The 19612-nt window shown below is 53.1% G+C and overlaps 9 protein-coding genes across 9 annotated transcripts; 4 read left to right on the top strand and 5 right to left on the bottom strand.

Moving 5' to 3' along the window:
* Positions 1-60: 60 nt before the first annotated feature.
* Positions 61-2900, top strand: J4E85_005336 (uncharacterized protein; the record flags this gene model as incomplete). The annotated part of the gene is made up of 2 exons (XM_051469585.1): positions 61-344; positions 557-2900. The coding sequence occupies 2 exons, from the start codon at positions 61-63 to the stop codon at positions 2898-2900; spliced, it is 2628 nt and encodes an 875-aa protein (XP_051326416.1).
* An 878-nt stretch (positions 2901-3778) lies between these two features.
* On the bottom strand, positions 3779-4814 carry J4E85_005335 (uncharacterized protein; the record flags this gene model as incomplete). Its single annotated transcript, XM_051469584.1, has 2 exons — positions 3779-4177; positions 4230-4814. The coding sequence occupies 2 exons, from the start codon at positions 4812-4814 to the stop codon at positions 3779-3781; spliced, it is 984 nt and encodes a 327-aa protein (XP_051326415.1).
* A 382-nt stretch (positions 4815-5196) lies between these two features.
* On the top strand, positions 5197-8469 carry J4E85_005334 (uncharacterized protein; the record flags this gene model as incomplete). Its single annotated transcript, XM_051469583.1, has 4 exons — positions 5197-5225; positions 5250-5949; positions 6004-6232; positions 6284-8469. The coding sequence occupies 4 exons, from the start codon at positions 5197-5199 to the stop codon at positions 8467-8469; spliced, it is 3144 nt and encodes a 1047-aa protein (XP_051326414.1).
* A 342-nt stretch (positions 8470-8811) lies between these two features.
* Positions 8812-9054, bottom strand: J4E85_005333 (uncharacterized protein; the record flags this gene model as incomplete). Its single annotated transcript, XM_051469582.1, has 2 exons — positions 8812-8873; positions 8946-9054. The coding sequence occupies 2 exons, from the start codon at positions 9052-9054 to the stop codon at positions 8812-8814; spliced, it is 171 nt and encodes a 56-aa protein (XP_051326413.1).
* Positions 9055-9652: 598 nt separating this feature from the next.
* Positions 9653-10231, top strand: J4E85_005332 (uncharacterized protein; the record flags this gene model as incomplete). The annotated part of the gene is made up of 2 exons (XM_051469581.1): positions 9653-9817; positions 9878-10231. The coding sequence occupies 2 exons, from the start codon at positions 9653-9655 to the stop codon at positions 10229-10231; spliced, it is 519 nt and encodes a 172-aa protein (XP_051326412.1).
* A 574-nt stretch (positions 10232-10805) lies between these two features.
* On the bottom strand, positions 10806-12664 carry J4E85_005331 (uncharacterized protein; the record flags this gene model as incomplete). Its single annotated transcript, XM_051469580.1, has 3 exons — positions 10806-10892; positions 10944-11926; positions 11971-12664. 3 exons carry the CDS (start codon positions 12662-12664, stop codon positions 10806-10808), a joined length of 1764 nt encoding a protein of 587 aa, XP_051326411.1.
* A 1303-nt stretch (positions 12665-13967) lies between these two features.
* J4E85_005330 (uncharacterized protein) lies at positions 13968-15555 on the bottom strand (the record flags this gene model as incomplete). The annotated part of the gene is made up of 8 exons (XM_051469579.1): positions 13968-14504; positions 14552-14641; positions 14688-14778; positions 14830-14979; positions 15033-15240; positions 15296-15335; positions 15386-15477; positions 15528-15555. The coding sequence occupies 8 exons, from the start codon at positions 15553-15555 to the stop codon at positions 13968-13970; spliced, it is 1236 nt and encodes a 411-aa protein (XP_051326410.1).
* A 29-nt stretch (positions 15556-15584) lies between these two features.
* On the bottom strand, positions 15585-17163 carry J4E85_005329 (uncharacterized protein; the record flags this gene model as incomplete). The annotated part of the gene is made up of 3 exons (XM_051469578.1): positions 15585-15778; positions 15806-16547; positions 16597-17163. 3 exons carry the CDS (start codon positions 17161-17163, stop codon positions 15585-15587), a joined length of 1503 nt encoding a protein of 500 aa, XP_051326409.1.
* Positions 17164-17453: 290 nt separating this feature from the next.
* On the top strand, positions 17454-18989 carry J4E85_005328 (uncharacterized protein; the record flags this gene model as incomplete). Its single annotated transcript, XM_051469577.1, has 1 exon — positions 17454-18989. One exon carries the CDS (start codon positions 17454-17456, stop codon positions 18987-18989), a length of 1536 nt encoding a protein of 511 aa, XP_051326408.1.
* Between the last annotated feature and the right edge of the window lie 623 nt (positions 18990-19612).

Below are 19612 nucleotides of genomic sequence, written 5' to 3'. Positions count from 1 at the left end.
CAGAATAGGCCGCCCGAGGCATTGGTCGCTTCTCGTACTTGGAAACCACAACTCATCAACATGGGCAAGCCAGGCCTAGGGATATTCACCGCCCGTCGGAAGTCTCAGGGCAATGTGTTCGACGAAGTCGACATCGCAACGAGCCCAGTCACCACAACTGCACCCGCTGATTCTGGTGCCTTCCGGGTGCTGAGCAAGACGGAAGTAGAAAAGGCAAAAGAGCAGCGCAAGACACAGGAAAAAGAGAGATCATCAAAGTTTCCTCGCTTCAGCGGCTTCAGCCATCCTGGCAGCAAAAATCGCAACCAGTCCGTTGACGATGAGTCTCCAGGATCGTCAAAACGGTAAGCTTCGTATCCACTAGTCATAGCGTCGGCCGGACTGACCCTTTAATTAGCGACAGCAAGTCAAGCAGTGGGACTCAATTTTCCAATTCGAGACCCTACGCCAATGGCCAACATGGCTCCACCTCTACACTTCCTTCTTCCACCGACACCAGCTCCGACGACAACCTCTTTACTAATATCCCTCGACCGGCCGTCTCACAACACAACAGCTCTCCGGCTCCGTCGTCGGTGAGCGCTTTCCGCAAGAATCTTCCCTCATTGCCCAAGTCAAGCTCCGGCGTCTCCTCATACAAGGATCTGTCAGGGACAGGGTGGAGTGGCAGAAATCGCGCCATGACCACATCCAGCTACGCGAGCACTGCAGTCCCGCCCAAGCTCGAGGGGGATCTGAACTTCGGCGGCTTTGAGGATGACATGTTTGGCCATTTAAGCCGCAAGGAATCTCCCGAAATTCAACGAGAGACCGCAGGACGCTCACTGCTTTCGGAGAAGCGCACGTTCCAAGCAGAACCCATCAAGATTCTACCGCCCACTGGCATTGAACCGCCAATGAAGAGCTGGGACAGTCGCAACTCTACCGACAACCTCATGGCTTCTCCGAACTCAGACAACGACTCGCCGCCGCCGCCGCCGCCTCCCCACAAATACTCATCGTATGCGCCAGTCGCCTCAGAAAGCCCAACCTTCCAACCAGCACCTACTTTCGAAGATGCAGATGCACAGTTCGTACGCAAATCATATACCGATAGGAAGTCATATCGTGAAAGCTCTCCGGAACAACAGCTCAACTCCACCTCAACGTCGTCTGCCAATTCCTACCAGACCCCCTATTCATCTCGATCAGCCACTGTTTCGAGCACGACCACAAACACAACCCCCAAAGCTTCCCTCGCTCGGACGGCCTCTCCATACAATGACGCTGAGGACGAAGACTTGTTCGCGCCGTCGAAGCCTGCCCCCAAGCAACAAATCACGACAGCAAAGAAACCTACTGTAGTAGCCTCAGACAGCAATACTGCATCCGTCCCTGGTACAGCGGCTGGTAGGAGAGTAATGTCGCAGGCCGAATTCAGGGAATACCAAAAGAAGCAAATGAACAAGCCACCACCTGAGGAAAGCTCCGACGACGAAGACTACGAGGACGAGGAGGATGCTATCAAAAGAAGAGAGGAAGAAGAGCTCATGAGACGCAAGAATCAGCAGATGCACTTTGCCCGCGAGGCTATGCGACGGTCTACCACAGCTCCTGGGGGTCTTGCAGAGCCGGGAGCAGATCACATGGGCTTCCCGTCGGAAACTTCCATGAAGGCCGAAGAATGGGAAGATGAGGATGTACCGCTGGGTATCCTCGCCCAACACGGCTTCCCAAGTCAAGCTCGCAACAGATTCCCCAGTCAACCGACGAACTCGATGCCTTCCTACATACCCGATCGCCCGGCCTCAGCAGGTGCCATGAGTCAACGCGGCATGGGCCAAGGAAATCTGCCTGCTTTCGCGAGACATTTGCCCCAGGATCCGTACAACTCCTCTTTCATTGGAGGAGGCTTGGTCCGGCCGACGAACCGAGAGTCCATGGGCTTCAATGGCTTTGCGCGTGGTCCTGGATCAGTCGCAGGCGGCTCGATTGCTGGAGACATGGGCATGGGCCCTAACATGATGTATCAAGATGCTGGTATGTCGCAGCCTTCGCTCGTGGACCAGATCCAGATGAGGGACATGACCAAGCAAAAGTACATGGGCGGTGCCTCGGCGAAAAAGCCCCAGGGAGGGCCTTTCACTGGTGTTCTCGGACAGCAAATGAACACGAACGGCCAGCCTCAGAACCCGATGCGGATGTCGCACATGCCCATGATGAACGGCATGAACCCCATGATGAACCCCATGATGGGTGGGCAAATGCAGGGAATGGGCATGGGACAGATGGGATACCCAATGCAGCAAGGGAACGACTACATGCAGCAGATGCAGCAGATGCAACAAATGCAGCAGATGATCGCCATGCAGCAAATGCAGCTACAGATGATGCAGCAGCAGCCCCAACAAGATCCCCGGATGTCGATGGCGATGCCCAACCCCGGCTACGCGGGTAGCACGATGGGCAGTACAATGGGAGGCGGGGGTTTTCTCAATGTACCGAACGGACAAAACCGACCGATGTCTTTCATGTCAGGCAACGGAAACCAACCACAGCAGCGCGCCATGTCGTTCATGGGCCCGAATCCAGGGTACACTCCCTCCATCGCCCCATCCGAGCGTTCTAACATTGGTCTGTCTGCTAGGTACCGACCTGTCGTCAACCACTCCGACGCCGTCTCCAACGGCACCTCGATGACACTCCAAGCCTCGGGCGGCGGCGCAAACCAGGCTAGGACCAGCACCATCAAGGGCATCTTGAAGAAGGGTAGCCCCGGCCCGCAAATGATGGCCCCCGCTGAGACGGACGACGCGGACGAAGACTGGGGCAAGATGGCTGCACGCAAGAACAAGCACTCCAAGGGCAAGGAGAACAACAGCTCCGGACTTGAAGATCTCACTCGCGGTCTCAACATCTAGGTGTTGTCACGCACATTCGCGACGCATACACGAACCTTTTTCTCATCGCACCTACAAACGCATTACATTAGAAACGCCCGCGTACAACGGATATCATGGTTCCAGGGAAAGAAAAACAACAAGAAGAAACGAGTCCCGTTAATTGTTCTTTCCTCCTCCTCCCATTCCACCACCACTTTCTTGAAGATATATGGAAGCGATTTAACATGGCCCATGGCCGAGATTCTTGTATTTCTCTTTTTCATCTACCGGCATTTACAGGTGGCGTTTTCGTTGTTTCTGTTGAACCGAAGGAAAACATACATGTTACAGTAACTCTAGGCGTTGTTTTACCTTTTTCTTCTTATTTCTTTCTTCTTACTTATTCTTCGTTTCGGCTCCGCTAGGCTGTCTTATCTAGCATCCAGCATCGACGGCAGATATATCCACATTAGGGCATTTGTGGTGTGGGGTAAATTGGGAAACGATCCATCTATCTTTGTTCTTCTGATCTGCATGAAAGGGTCCGGTGTTGTTTTTTCGGAGCGTGGAACCTGGTCAGGGACGAAGATGGCGGGAAAGGGCATACGAGGGAATTGAGCTTGAGAGGGAGCTGACGGGCTTCTTCTCGTAATAATAATTATGGATATATACCCTTTGCTAAGCGTCTTTGTATGCACAATCTTCACTCCATCTCTGGCTACACATGTGCAGTCGTGATTGTTCTCGGTGTTTGCATTATGATTTGTTGATGATTGATTAATAAGTCACTTGGAATGGTATCTAGCAACTGTGCTGGAAACACTTTGTCCAGGAACGTATTCCACGTGTCTACACCAAAGACGCCCAAAACGCCCCGTTTCATGACCATTTCAGTCACTTGCTGCGGATGCAGTCCCTCACCGCTCCGTCTTGCCGTCTCTGTCTAACAGCTCCCGCGCAGCAATAATCTCGGCCTCGTCGTAGCCTTGCCAGGCCTTGTTTCCTGACTTGTATTGCCTTATGATTTCTGCGAGCTTGTTTGTAGCGATTTCCTCGAGCTTCTCGACGGTTTGGGCGTTGGGGACGGGGACGTCATCGTCTTCTTGTGTGTTGCGCTTGGCTGCTGAGTCGGAGTCGGAGAGTATGGCATTGAGCTTTGTGGTGAGGAGCTTGAGGCCGTAGTAGCCGCGGAGGTAGGCGTCGTTGAGCTCGACGGAGCGGCAGAAGTGCTTTAGTGAGAGGGCGAGGGAGCTGAGGCTGGGTGGGTTGTTGGAGGCTGTGGAGAGGTAGTGTAGGGTCGCAATGTGTGCGTGAGCCTGAGGGCGGGTTAGTACACGTATGGCATCGTCGGGGCACTGTGGTACTCACACTCCATGCATTCGGCGTGATGAGCAGAACCTCCTCTGCGCAGTATATCGCCTGTCCCCACGCTGCCTGGCTCGCATACAGCTCGCTCGCCTCTGCCCATGCCTCGGAGTCGGTGGGGCTGTTCTTCAGGAGCACGGCCACGGCGGTGATGGCATCGGCGGTCCTGCCCAGCGCCTTGAGCACGGCAACCCTCCGCTTCCGGATGCTCATGTTGGTGGGGTCGTCGCGGAGTATCTTCTCATACGCCTCGAACACTTTCTCCAGCTCGGCATCTGACCGGGCCGTTGCTTCGTTGTAGATGCCGCGCAATGTGATGATGCGCTCGTTGTGGTCGCCGAATCGGGCCTCGAGGCGCTGCAGAATTGACAGGGCGGCATTCTCGTCGCCGGTGCGGAGTGTGGACAGGAAGAGGTTCTCGTGGATGGTCCATGTTTCGGGTGTCTCGCGGGAGAAGAGCAGTGAGAGGGGCCACGGGAGCGTCGACGTTGGTGTTGTGGAGAGGACGAGGGGGGCTTTTTGGGACAGGGCGAGGGCGGTGGGCGGTGGTATTTGCGCGGGTGGAGAGAGGAGGTTGGCTTGTGTCATGCTGGCGGCTGCGGGCGTCGACTTTAGGTGTCGGGTGCGTGTCAATGGCGACAGAGTGTCTGGAGAAGCATGTCGAGTTAGGTAAGCTGATGGGGATGCCTGTCCCAAGCTTCCGCCGGCGAAACTAGCGGGCGTTCGGTAGTGGAGCCTCTGGACTCCAGGTGCACGTCAACAGCCTCGACCCGACAAGCACTCGCTTTCCCTGCAGACGACCGACTAGAGCCCGCTTTCATGTCGCCAAACACGCCCGCCATGACGACCGCCTCCCAATGATGATGCCTAGTCGCCCACCACCTTCACCCTCACGCTGCACACCTACCCCTCCTCGCGCGCTTGCACACCTCGACACACGACTGCGTGACGCTGCCTGAGCCACGCCAAAATGCAATGCTCACCAAATCTCCAATACAAGTGTCGTGACTAACAGTCCCCTAGGTTCGAGAAATCTCTCTTCGACCTCATTCGGGGCCTCCGAAACCACAAAGGCAGCGAGCGCGAGTACATCGCCGAGAGCATAAAAGAATGTCGCAAGGAAATACGGACCAACGACATGGACCTCAAGGCGACGGCCCTCATGAAGCTCACGTACCTCGAGATGTTCGGCCACGACATGTCTTGGGCCAGCTTCAACGTCCTCGAGGTCATGTCAAGCTCCAAGTTCAAGCAGAAGCGCACGGGTTACCTGGCCGCAGTACAGAGCTTTCGACGGGATACCGAAGTTCTCGTGCTCGCCGAGAACCAGCTCAAGAAGGACATCATGAGCTCGAGTCCCCAGTACATCGCCCTCCCGCTAGGCGCGATACCGCACGTCATAAACCCGAGCATGGCCAACTCGGTCCTCTCCGACCTAATACCGCGGCTGACGCATTCGCACGCAATGGTCCGGAAGAAGACCGTCGTAACACTATACCGGCTGGCTCTTGTGTATCCAGAGACACTGCGACCCGCATGGCCTAAGATCAAGGAGCGCTTGCTAGATGACAATGAGGATGCGAGCGTCACAGCGGCAATCGTCAACGTCGTGTGCGAGCTGGGATGGCGGAGACCACAGGACTTCCTACCGCTTGCACCGAGACTATTCGATCTCTTAGTAGAAGGAGGCAACAACTGGATGGCCATTAAGCTCATCAAACTTGTAAGCACTGAGCTTAGAGGACATAGCACCAGAACGTGAGCTGACCTGCCTTAGTTTGCGACATTAACCCCATTAGAACCCCGACTCATCAAGAAACTGCTACCTCCATTGACCAAGATTATACGGGAGACGTCTGCTATGTCGTTACTTTACGAATGTATCAGTGGTATCATACAGGGTGGTATCCTAGAAGCCGTAGAAGGCACTGCTGAAGGTGAGGAGGTAGCGAAGCTATGTGTTGGCAAACTACGCGGCATGATGATCATAGAGGGAGATGCAAACTGTAAGCTAATATACACTGTTATTCAACGTTTGGCTTCTCATCAATCTGCAGTAAAATATGTCGCACTACTCGCGTTCGAGAAGATCGTCACCTCACATCCATACTTGGTTTCCCAGCAGCAAGACGTCATCCTCGAATGCATAGACGACCCCGATATCTCAATACGAATGCGTGCTTTGGATCTAGTAGTTGGCATGGTTAATGCAGACAACCTCACAGCGATTGTTGGACGGCTGATGCGACAGCTACGAAATGCACCAATTGCCTCAGCGGCGAGCGATCCCAACAATGACCGAGGTAGGCTGACTGGCATATCACCTTATGGTGACGACGACTCCGACGCAGAAGAGAATCTACCTCAGCACGAACAGAAATCTGACCAGCCGCCGCCACTGCCAGACGACTACAGGATAAGCGTCATTCGGAGGATCCTGGAGATGTGCTCACGCGATACTTATAGCAACATCGCCGACTTCGAATGGTACATTGATGTACTTACTCAGCTAGTCAGGGTATCACCGGCAACAAAAGCAACCTCGGTTATGGAAGAGGAGGAAGAAATAGAACATTCAGACGACATTGGTGGTGGCATCGGACACGAATTGCAGAACGTTGCCATTCGGGTGAAGAGCGTTCGATCAGAAGCTATAGATGCCGCACAGTCGCTCGTGCTCGTTGATCGAAGAGACCAAATGTTCCCAGCATCCGGGAACGGCGGTCAAGGTGTACTGGAATACGCTGGCTGGCTGGTTGGAGAGTACGCCAACTACCTCACCCGCCCAGAGCCAGTCATGACCTCTCTGCTACACCCATCTTCTCTCCAATTATCTTCGAGGACGCTCGCTGTATATCTGCAAGCGATACCCAAGGTCTTCTCTAGCATGGCTGGAAACGATCAAGTCTCGTGGACTCCGGAGCGTAAAACGCTAATGTCCCTCCTCATGGCTCGTATCATCCACTTCTTGGAGCCGCTCTCCACACACCCTAGTCTGGAAGTCCAGGAACGGGCAGTTGAGTACCTTGAACTAATGCGTCTCGCGGCAGAAGCTGCATCAGGCACTGCTGCTAGCGCGGACCAGGACGCATTCACCGATCCACCTCTACTCCTCACCCAAGCTATACCTGCCCTCTTTTCTGGTGCTGAGCTGAACCCGGTCGCTCCTGGTGCTCAACGCAAGGTTCCTATGCCCGAAGATCTGGATCTAGATACACCAATCAATCCCAACCTACAGCATTTGCTCCACACAGCTGATGCAGAAGGCTTTGAGACAGAGGAGGATGATGTATATGCGGCTTATTCGGAGCCTGCAGCGGCATACTCAGAGCCTCCTGCTGTTGCTGCACCGGCTGCAGATCGCCTGGATGCCCCGCATAAAGAACCTACATCATACCAAAACGCAGCGGAGGATGAATATCTGGACGCTGATATCATTGCGCGTCGGAAAGCTGAAAGAAAAGAACGCTACAAAGATGATCCGTTCTACATCGACCCCGAAGCGGATAAGGGCAGCGGCGCAGTCACACCACTGAGTAGGATAGTGCGAGATGGCAACAGGGAGAACAACGAACTCGATATCGATTCAATTCCAATCATGGAGCTCAATCTCGACAGCAAAGGGTCATCGTCTGAACATCTACCGCGATCGCGGAGTCCGCGCAAGCCTGTGCGCAAAGTCGACATCATGGGCGATGAGACACTTGGACCTGCTGCACCAGACGCTTCGAGAGATGACATCGTGCAACCACGTCCAGGGAAGACGAAAAAATCACTGTTGCAGGTGGACAGCTCCGGTCTTGGGTCGTTGAGCTTGGATGACGAAGGCATATCAAATCGCAAGCTCACTCAACTCGAAGTCGAAAGGAAGGCCCAGGAAGACGCGGAGATGAAGAAGGCGCTCCAGGAAGTCGAGCGACTACGGCTTGAGATGCAGCGAGCGAGCGAGAGATTACACGTCAAAGAAGAAGTCGCCGTCAAGAAAAAGAAGAGAAAGGTCAGAAAGGTTGCTGTGGAAGGAGATGAGCCAGCCGAAACGCCTCCACCGGAAGCGGAAGTTGGTAGAGAGGAAAAAGCAGCGCCTATCAAGAAGAAGAAAAAGAAGAAGGTCAAACCCGAGGGCCAAGACGAGAACGCAGCTGAAGGCGCAGCTGAGGGCGAGGAAGAAGGCAAAGTCAAGAAGAAGAAAAAGAAGAGGCGTACTGTGGTCATGGATGAGGGTGCAGATGCGCCTGAGGAGTAGTAGCCTAGGCACGCTGCAGATGGGTGTCTTGGTCTTGGACAAATGGAATGTCAAATGCTCAATGGTATTTTGCTACCACAAAATCGGCTATACCAAGTCCCCTTGATGCCGCAATGATGCCTCTATAACGCCGTATCCCCTATATAGTTGACGCAAGAAAGTGGCCTCAAAGCCAAGTTGCTCCTCCAAGCTTCCCCCAACTGCTCCCTTTTCTCCGCTCTCCAAGCATGTATGTGTGCTTTGTGTAGTCCCCCCATGTTTGTAGAATCGAAATCGAATGTCAGAGTTCCAAGTCGTGTTCGTCCGGTAATCGATCGCATCGCGTCGCATCACCCCAGCTTTCTAAAAGAAGAGCTTAAGGACCTCGAAGAGCAGACCGCCGACTAGTATGAAAGCAAGAACAACTGTGGGAATAGTAGTCAGTACATGTCCTTACAAGATCTAACAATATAGACCACGGGGCGAGAAGAACGTACTGATCCAGAACCTGCTAATGGGGCTCTTCTGAGGCGCCCTCTTCTTGACCACGGGCTCCGTTGACTCGGGCTTGCCCATCTTCTTCTCCTGCGCCTTGGCGAAACGCATGTTTGCCTGGCGTTGTTGTGGTGTTTGCGCCTGTAGGATTGGTGGCCATGGTTAGCTACCTATTCCATCTGTTGCGTGTATGCGACAAAAGGGAGAGCCGCTCCATTGCGCCGCGAAGGGGGTGGTATCGTACCATTGTTATGTGTGTTTGTGTACGTGGAACGAGTAGGTGGCTGTAAATCGCGCGGTCCAGGGAGGTTTCGGGAAAAAGGAAGCGAGCGTCTAGTGTCTGGTAAGAGGGGAGAAGAGAAGCGGAAATGAGGGTTCAAGTTGTATGGTGAACGTGTTCCCTTTGGAAAGTGCATCGCGTGGGTCTGTGCGGCGGCGCTAGGGTACCGGCATTAGCTGAATACGCGGAGATAGTGGACGGAGGTTTATACCGTTTTCTGTCTGGAGGCACTTTTGTCGTATCTGCGCTTCTTTGCACGTGGAGAGCTCTACCACCGTCGGCGCAATAATCTGTGTCGCATATTCGCAAACAACCCAACGTTATACTTTTCGTTCTTCGACACCTCCCCTCCCGCAATACCTGGCGACCACGCAGCGGCGACCGAACCAGCTCAGAAGCGGGGACAAAAGTTGGCAGCTTTACGACACCATGAATCACATCAGAGCAACACGGTCGATATGGAGTAGAAGCGCGATACCCAATCGCATAGGCCAGACATCCCGAAGAACATACGCAGCCGAAGCACCACCGCATCCCCCCAGCTCGCCGCCAAACCCAAACTCAGCACCGCCGCCAAAAGAGCCATCGCGGGTAGTACGTCATACCCCAACAACCACCCTCCCTCCGTTGTCTATACTAACAAACCTCCCACAGGGCGCATACTACGGCACCTTCGGCTCGCCCCTCCTAAAATGCTTCCTCGGCGCCCTCTTCACATACCAACTCACCTACTACCTGTGGTACAAACTCGAAACCATCGAAGAGACACACGACACAAAGGCCGAGATACGCGATTTGCAGGAGGAGCTGCGGCAGGCGATTGAGAAACAGCGGTGGATGGCGCAGCAGAAGTGGGGGCAGGCTACTGAGGCAATGGAGAGGGAGAGGGAGGAGTTTGGACAGGCGGTTGATGCGGTTGTGGAGGAGGTTAGGGAGGGGGCTGATGAGGTGGGGAAGGGGACGAGGGCTGTGGGGAGAGTTGCTAGAGGGGGTTGGTGGCCTTGGTGAGGGTGGGAATTTTGGTGCGTGGATGCTGGTGTGGTGGGTCAGAGGGTTTGAGGCTTCATGGAGGGCATTTGTATAATATGATGATATGTATATCAGATGGATGGATGATACCCCTCAGATATACGGCATTCCTACATTCAATTGGTTGTCGCCGGTTGATCTGCCTCTCTGCTCATGCTAATGCTCATGTGCTGCGCTGCCTTCCTTCGTAATATCACATCAGTCTGATATTCGCGCCAAGTTTCTTTCAAGCCTCACACCCACCACGCTCCCGTCTTTCGGGCCCTCAAATCAGTCAGTCTACCGCTTCACCCATAACCGGCGTCGAGGGTGTGCGATCGACGGACGCCATCTTTGCGCTGACTCTGCATGGGCAACGCAAGCCTCATTGCCCAGAAACCAATTTTATCAATCCACCGAATAGCCATACTGTCGGGTTCTTTGTTCTCTCAACTTAAATGTACGGGATTGGCATGACTGCAGTATTACTAGCACTAGGTAGATCTTCGTCATAGTCATCGCATCGATTCGTGGACCCAAGTTGGCAATGCAATATCTCCTCACAAAGGTGTTCTCAACCGAAGAACTCACCAGAGACGAGCGACTCCCATGGTTTACCGGTATCCCAGACGCTCTTCATGAGCGTACTGATCTTAGGCACCTAATACGAAATAAGCAAATCAGCCTTTACTTTCTGATAACAGGAGCTTACATGGTTCAGTCCGAAGCCCTCCACACTCCTCAGCCGCTCGATGATTTTCTCTCTCTGTCCTTCGTCTTGCGCGTCGCAGCCAGCAGCAAACATGGGAAAGATCAAACATGCCTCTGCTGTGCTTCCTCTCCGGATCTTGTACAGTAGGCCCACAATCTCTCGCACGGCTTGCTGAACTTCGTGGTCCATGACGGGTTTTCCGAGAACGCGACGATACAAGTGGATTAGACCCGCCCAGTGGAATAATTCGTTGGTCGCGTAGATCTCGGTTGCATCCCATGCACCTTCAGATTCAGAGGAGGTACTGGAGCGGTGGTTGCATCCTTTCCTGATGTTCCGGCCTAGTAAGCCTTCCTCCAGTGCGTGACGAAGCTCAACGGCTTCCTCTATAATCTCAGGGCTAGGTGTCCAACCCTCCCTCACGTTGCCTTCTTCATCAATGCGCTGCGGTTCACAGCGCTTCGCTAGTTCAGAAACACGGGCCAGGGACCCGACACATCTTGTTGTAAAGCCCATTAGACAGTCGATCTCAAAATCTTCGTCCGCGGAAGCGTTTTCGCTAGACCAGTAGAAGGAGCCAAGAGGTGTGTCGTTCTTGTTCCCACTTAGTGAGCCGAGGACGTCGAGGTATGCGAACCAACGCGAGAGGAAGTAGGCCACACGATCATGCCGCCCCATGCCCTTTGGTCCGCCACGCTGGATGATCATCTGCCGTGCCATAGTCAGATGGCTTTGCCAGGATACGGGTACTTCGAATGTTCCAGAAGATATAACCTCCAGACTCGCCATCATTATCACTGCGGCTAAAGTACTATCCGATACAGTGTTGGGATCATCGTTGAGCGCTTCACGTAGTTTGGGGAATACGTCTTGCACCCAGACGGCGATGCGATTTGAGGGCTCGGGGTGATTGAGCATGCGTGCTCGGTGTGCCGCGCTATACGCGAGAAGAAGATTCATGATGTTCTCATCTTGTACAGCCACTGCTCATGTTAACAATGATTTATGAAGATTGATGTTTACCTACTCTCTGGTAAAATCTCGCGAAAGGGATTCCGCTCGCAGTCATGATTGACAAGAACCCGCGCTGTGTGATTGATGAAGTGATGGAAGTACAAGAGATTCATCTGGTTCTCTACGAGCAGCGACGGTAGTGGTTCTAAAGACTTCGAAATCCTGATCGGAACTGGTTTTGCATAGTAGCCCCCGCTTTCGAATGCCATGTCTTTGCCGTGGGGATCAGCGCTACCATAGGTTGTGTCATCATTAAATCCCATGGTGTTGCTTTGCGGGCTGAAAATGGCAATAGCAGAGAAGTCGTCATTCCTCGGAGTGTCGATATCAGGGAGACCCAAGTCGTATCCGTAGGTGGTGAACGCAGAATCAGCAATTGGATATTGTCGGCCACGTCCAACCTCGTCACCGGCCGGCCGTGACCTCTTTCTCGGGAGATCATTGATGAGAGACTGGACGGACACACGGCGGAGATCTGGCGGTGATTGGGCTGAATTTTGCGGTGTTGACGAGGTTTGCATAATGTTTCCTTCTGAGCCGATTGACATGGGTGTTAGCGGCATAGCCGAATAGGGACTGTATGGCGTCGGTGAAAGTGTGTTCGGCGAATTTGCGTCTGGTAATGTTGGTGTGTTCGAGTCTGTAGAGAAGCCATACTGATGGCGTTTGGGCATCGAATCCATTGAACCCGGCAGTGGCGGCGGCATCGTAGGATTGGCATATGTGAAGCCAGCATTACGGGAGTTGGAAGCACCCGAATCATACGCGACATGCGACCGAGCGTCAACAGTACTCTGATACTGTGTATGGTTGTAGGGAACGGACGTGAACGTTTGGTTTTGAAGGTAGAGGTCCGCACCCATCGCTTCAGTACGGATAGCATCATGCGGCTTTTGCATCAAAGCTGGATCAATGGAATGCGTAGATCTAGGTGGAGATGTTCTTGATGTTGATCGTGTGTGTTGTGATTGCACGGGTGGTTCCGGGGCAGACGAAAAGACGTTCTCTTCAAATGGGAAGGAGGACTGGTACGGACTGCCAGACGCTGCACTCGAAGCATCAGAGGCTGCACTTGTCTTATCTTTCTTTGAACGGCCTCCCCAGTTGAGTCTTATACTGTAATCGCATGTTTCCCCTTGGCGCTCGCAATTGGTACAGCTTGGCTTTTCTTCTCCACTATGAGATGCTGTTAGTACTCTTTCATGAGACCACAATTAGAACTGCTTTACCATTTGACTTTTCGAGCTTTACATGGCCTGTGTTTGGTGAGTAAGAATGACCAGACTCCATTGATCTGAGATAATACCAGCAGCCATTTCGCGATCTTCTTTTAGGTTCTACCCCGGGTTTCTTTGGTCGAGGCATGGCGCTTTAGATTGACAGGGAAAGCAAAGATAGTGCAAATGATGACTGAAGCTGATGGTCGCGCGGCTGGTGAGCGCCACGCTAAGACCATGCCATACGGGGCCGACTCGGCAGGCTGGGGTAGCCTTTGGGTGACGAGCAGCAGTGCACCGGGGTGCCGGGTACTAAAATGTTGGGTTGGTTGCACTGCATGCGTTCACCTAGCGCGCTCTAACGAGCGACAGGACGGTTGCCGCGATGAGGAGCTGTATACGATCGCTTATCTAAGATTGCAAGGTCCGACAGCAGCCCTGGAGCTGTTCCGTCCGAAGTAGGTGATTCAGTCGGAGAAGGAGCGATAAGGACCCCCGCACTTTGCACCGCGCTCCAATCATGACCCTGGAATCCGATGCTTCACGCGCTAAGTGGGCCAGGCACAAGGTCGGCAAGATCGACACCGGATCAACTTTTGTGGCTCTATTGCAAGTCTTGTAGGCTTCGCGCCTGAGTTCGGGGTCTATTCACGGGTGACTTCGGTTATTTACAGAGGCATATCAGCAACCTCAATCTTATTGAGATCTGATCTTGATCATACTGAGCTTGCCTACACGCGTAGCAGCCCTTCTCTGTGCTACTAGCAGCCATAGAAGCACATGGTCTTTACTGCTAACGCTCGTTACTAGAGACTGCTCTCAGAGTAGATACTTCTGACATGGCCCGAATGGTAGAATCAGAATCCGTGGAGCTAGTATGCGAGTCGATCGATATGACCGACCGACTGGCGGACGTGCTAGGTCGCTCTTCTTCACTCAGCCCGCTCCTGTCTGTCATCTCTTCGTCCTTACTCTCCTGACCTGCGTTTGCAGATTCAGCTTCTAGGGCAGTCATACGATTCACAAACTCCTTTTGTAATTCCTTGAGCCATGCAGTGAGAACCTCTCCCTCTAACACACCAGTGTGTGCTTGAACGAGATGCTCCTTGAGATTGAGCACGAGCTTGCGTCGTTTCTCCTTAAGCACAGTTTCGGAGGCCTTTTTCTTTCGCAGCATATGACGCTCGACCTGTTGTGCAACCAAGGTAGCATGCTCCACAACCCCGGGTGGGAAAGGAACCACACGCGCAAGCGTTAGACCATAGTGGATCTCTTGGACGACTCCCTGGGCCGTCTTGTAGAGCATCGTCATGCTGTGTGCGTCTTCCATCTGAGGATGTGAGTGGTTTGATCTGAGAAGATTGGAAACGCCCTCACCTCAACTGCCAGGTGTAGGTTCTGAACTCCAGCGCGGTCACTCATGATAGTCGCAAGATCTTTGAAGTGGGTTGCGAACCAAACAAGAGCCTTGTGATGCGTTAGAACGCGGCATCAATGGGGTATATTCACATACGCGACTCGAAACGAGGGCTTCTGCGATAGCTAACGCAATGGCCAGACCATCTCTGGTACTGGTGCCTCGACCTAGCTCATCGATCAAAACTCTACCTTTTGTCAGCAATGATATGGCATCCACTCATCGATCAGTCTCCTACAAGCTACGTCGATCAACATTGCGTAGGATGAAAGCAATCTCTTTCATTTCCGCGGCGAAGGTAGAAACATTAGTTTCGATGTTGTCATCCATGCCCAGTCTAGCGAACAGCTGATGCAGAATAGGAAATGAGGCATAATTAGCAGGAACGCTGGAAGTAGTTAGTACTCGAAAATTCAAAGTTTGTAATCAAATCAAACGTACTAGCAGCCGATCTGAGCCATAATTGTCATCAAAGCCACGGATCGGATATAAGTGCTCTTGCCACTCATGTTGCAACCAGTGATGATCTGGAACCGCGTCTGTTGCGTAGCATAGACATCGTTGGGGACGAATTTGCTCTTCATGATTTTCTCTTTGATCGGGTGTCTCCCGGCCTCGATAGCAAGCGTATCGGTGAGCTGCGGCTGAGCTGAAGAGATGTCAGCCTGACTTGCGTTTAGCGCCATGGAACGGATACTACCCACTGTAGTTATTCACTGTGACCAGATGGGCGAAGGCCGCAATCTACTCTCGGTCAGCCACATCAACATGAGAGGCAGTCGAGGCATAGTCACCATGTCTAGCATCGCGACTGCTTCACAGATCTTGAACATGATAGACACATGACTGCGGACCTCATCGATGAGAGCCTCGACCGCTTCATCGCCTGATAATAGTTAGTGAGCAGGAGCACCGTTGTTTCAACTTTGACTGTACTCATGAGGATGACTTCTTGGTGCGACATGGCGATCTGATACGTCAGCAAAGCCCGAATCACTGCATGTGGCCACATGCCTTCTGATTACGCTTCATCAATTCTAAAGTCTGGCATTCGATGTTGTTCTTGCGGCGAATGACGTTGGTGAATATCGGTGGTAGTGCTTTGCCTTCCAGCTCGGTTGTTGCGATCTTCATGTAGAACTGGCGTGCCGTATCGTATTTGAGGTCTAGCCGAATATTGTACTCCTCTTCACGAAGTTAGTGAGCGGGCTTACTGAACACGATGAACTGTATCTCACGACTGAGCTCTGTTGAATGCTGGTACGCATCTTCAGTAGCCTCTTTGTAAGTCGTACGCGCAACATCAAGCAGCCCATTCACCCCAGATTTGACGGCATAAGTGCGCTGGTTCCTGAGTTCCAAAGGCTGCCTTGCATATGTGGTGTCTTCGTTGATGACACGGTCGATAAGCTCCTGGACAGGTGCGACGTTCTCTGGGGCACATATCTCGCGGATGTTGTTCAACATGACAGATGCAGTTCCACTTAGGGCTTCGAAGACCGGGCTTACGGAATTGACGAATTGCTTGAGCATAATAACGTGATTAATGGATTGTTCCGTTGTCTGCAGAGTGGTCTTGCTTGGAGTGACAATCAGCGCAGTCAGTATGCGGTCGGCATCGAGGAAATTCTTCAGCGCTGCCCGGGTTGCGAAGAACAACTCTTCCTTTTTGGTCATATCGTCGACTGCAGCATACCGTGTGTTGAGTACCTCTGCCTCCGTGAGTGGCTGTAAGACATTACTCCGAAGAAGGCGCGCTCCCATGGGTGTCAATGTCTCGTTGAGAAGACCAAATAGGCAATCTCTTGACTTCGGATCGCGGAGATTCTGCACCAGTTCAAGCGAGTAAATGGTAGACACATCGATCATCATCGATCCTTCAGATGGCTCGTATCTCATGCGAAGGGAGTGAGCGGAGAAGACCATACCTAAGCCGAGATCAATGTACTTGAGTGCCTGTGAATTGGGTTATGAACAGCACTCAAAAGTCAAACAAAGGACTCACTGCTGCGATGCAGCACACCGCATAGTAGTTGCCAGTGACGGAAATCTTGATTGCTTCGATGTCCTCTCTGAACGCTAAGGACTGAATGTACTCGTATCCGGTCGACTCAGCCCAGTAGCGGCGATCAAGCAGGGTCAGCTTACTTCCAATGTCTTCGAGGTTTTCTTCAACGATCGAGAAGAGCTTTGATCTAGGGCTCGCCGCAGTAGATACGATCAGAATCTCGGATGGACCATAGACCTTAAGTTTATGAACTGTTCGAACGAAGGTTTGACTATCGCAGATTTGACAGAGTACTGCTTCTGCAGTGTCGAGGTTCACAAAAGCCAAGCCAACAGTGGGTGAGATACCACGGGACTCGGCAATGGCACAGACAACGTTCTGAGCCTCGACCCTAGCGATAGTAGAGGCTCCAGTCCTCGGTCGCGCAGTTGAGGGTCTGCCTGTGTTCCTGCGAGTGCCTGGTCGGGACGTAGTAGTCGTATTGTAGTCACCGTATCCGTAGTACCCATACGATGTAGACACCGAGTTGCTCTGCGAGGTTGAAGGCCTGGATCGTTGGAACATGATGGTTAGCGCTGCGAGATTAGCCGTTGAGTAATTGGGGACGTCACCAACTCCAGCTCTGGAGCAGTTTGGACGCGCGTGAGTGAAAGACGAGATGGAAGGAAGGAGACGCGTCGAGGGAACAGCTTAGCGCGCCGCCCCACTGTTCCCAGGCTGCTAGCGCGTTTGTTATCGATAACACCCAGAAATTATTTTCCCTTCTTACGGTAGCAGCGGGGCCTTCGAAAGTAAGAAACAGCTCTGCCACGCTGGTAACCTACTCGAAAATCGTACTGCGAGATATCTGAACTATGGCGACCCAGTATCCGCCGCCTTCAAAGCGCCAGAAGCGCGCGCAAGCCGAATTTGCGCGCGAGCAACAAGACATCGACACTACTATACCTGATGGCACTGTACGGGTGCGCTTCGTCGACCAAGCCACTGGCGAAAGTGGGAGTATCCCAGTACTCACTGTACCGCTATCGCAAGCGTCCACCAAGAACCTCGAACTCTTGCTCAACAACCTCAAAGACCAAGCCGACGATCAGATACCGTACCGCTTCTTCCCAGACGGCGCAACCGAAGCGCTTGCCGACAAGGACGACCTATACAATGCCCTGGTCAAGCCTGGCAAAGCGTCGGCAGAAAACGAAATAGTGCTCCAGTATGCGCCGCAGGCAGTCTTCCGCGTCAAGGCAGTCTCGCGTTGCTCAGCCGCGGTTTCGGGTCACGGAGACAACATTCTGTCAGTGAACTTTTCGCCAGTCAGCTCCAGCAGGATGGCAAGTGGTAGCGGTGACAAGACAGTGAGGATATGGGACTGCGATACAGGAACACCAGTGCATACTATGAAGGGGCACTCAAGATGGGTCCTTGCAGTCAGCTACTCACCTGACGGCTCTCTACTTGCTTCCGGTGGCTACGACAACGAAGTGCGGATATGGGACCCGAGCACTGGGAAACAGATTGGGGGTGCTCTCAAAGGTCACACCAGTTTCATCACGTCACTCTCTTGGGAGCCCTACCATCTGCAAGAGCCTGGTCGGCCGCGAGTCGCGTCGTCATCAAAAGACGGTACAGTAAGAGTCTGGGATGCGGTTGGTGGCAGAATCGACTACGCCTTGTCTGGTCACAAGAGCAATGTGACGTGCGTGAAGTGGGGTGGTACTGGACGGATATATACCGCCTCTCACGACAAGTCCATAAAAGTCTGGGATGCGGCAACAGGCACACTCGTGAACACGCTATCAGGCCATGCGCATTGGGTCAACCATCTCGCTCTTTCTACCGACTTTGTCCTGCGCACCTCGTATCACGACCACACGCGCAAGGTACCGTCTAGCCCGGAGGAGAAGCTCGCAAAAGCCAAAGCGCGCTTTGAGAAGGCCGCTACCATCAACGGCGAAGTAGTAGAGCGCTTAGCGACTGCTTCGGAAGATTGCACCATCATCCTATGGACGCCTTTGACCAGTACGAAGCCAGTCACCAGAATGACAGGCCACCAAAAGCAGATCAACCAAGTCACTTTCTCCCCAGACGGTGCCCTACTGGCGTCTGCAGCATGGGACAACCACGTAAAACTATGGTCGGCACGAGATGGAAAGTTCCTCAACACATTGAGAGCGCACGTTGGGCCGGTATACATGACCTGCTTCTCCGCCGACAGCCGATTGTTGGCGAGTTGCAGCAAAGACACGACTCTGAAGGTGTGGGACATGAGGACTGGTAAACTAAAGGAGGACCTGCCAGGACACAAGGACCAGGTGTTTGCGCTGGATTGGAGTCCGGATGGTGAAAGGGTAGGAAGTGGTGGCGCCGACAAGCAAGTGCGGATATGGAGCAATTGATCAAGACGTGGTCACAGTAGCATAGTAGAAGTTAAAATGATACCCTTGGTGCGAGTATGCCACTTGTGTCTCCTCGGTGGTCTGCCGTGGCTACGCTGACGACTTGAAGTGCGTTGGCTATGGACTAAGCGTAAGCTTCGACGTCTAGAAGCCTTGGAAATAGGAATTTGTACACATTTGAAGCATGCTAGAAGCTGCAAGTGAGGCTTAAGCGGAGGCTAAGGTAAAGTCGTGCGGTAACCGCCAGGATCGCCCGGCTCTCGGCACCCCCGCAAAATAATGCTGCCGATTGCGGCGGTGGTGGCTGGTGGCAGTGGCCTGACGAACGCGTAAGTGCGGGCAGCTGTGACGTCACAGCCAGAAAGCACCACCAGCAGACCATCATGCACGGGCATCATGCGGGGCCAGTCTTCATTCCGGATCCTCGGCGCTGCAAGTGCAGACGATGCAAGGCCAGCGCGCTAAGTGGATCATGCAAGACGGGCTTTTCCCATGTCCCTTGCTTGTACCTACGTCAATTGCGATCAGAGCAGAACATTCCCTGTATTAGCGCTTTTCCTGTTTCCACTGCCAATGCGACAGGTTTCGCAAGCCTTCCCACGACTCACGATCTCACACGACTA

Source organism: Alternaria conjuncta, assembly GCF_024043145.1.
Source record: "Alternaria conjuncta strain BMP 0040 chromosome Unknown scaffold_7, whole genome shotgun sequence".
In the NCBI taxonomy this organism is placed as follows: Eukaryota; Fungi; Ascomycota; class Dothideomycetes; order Pleosporales; family Pleosporaceae; genus Alternaria; species Alternaria conjuncta.
Note: the sequence above shows the minus strand (reverse complement) of the source record. Positions and strands in the feature narration are given on the sequence as shown.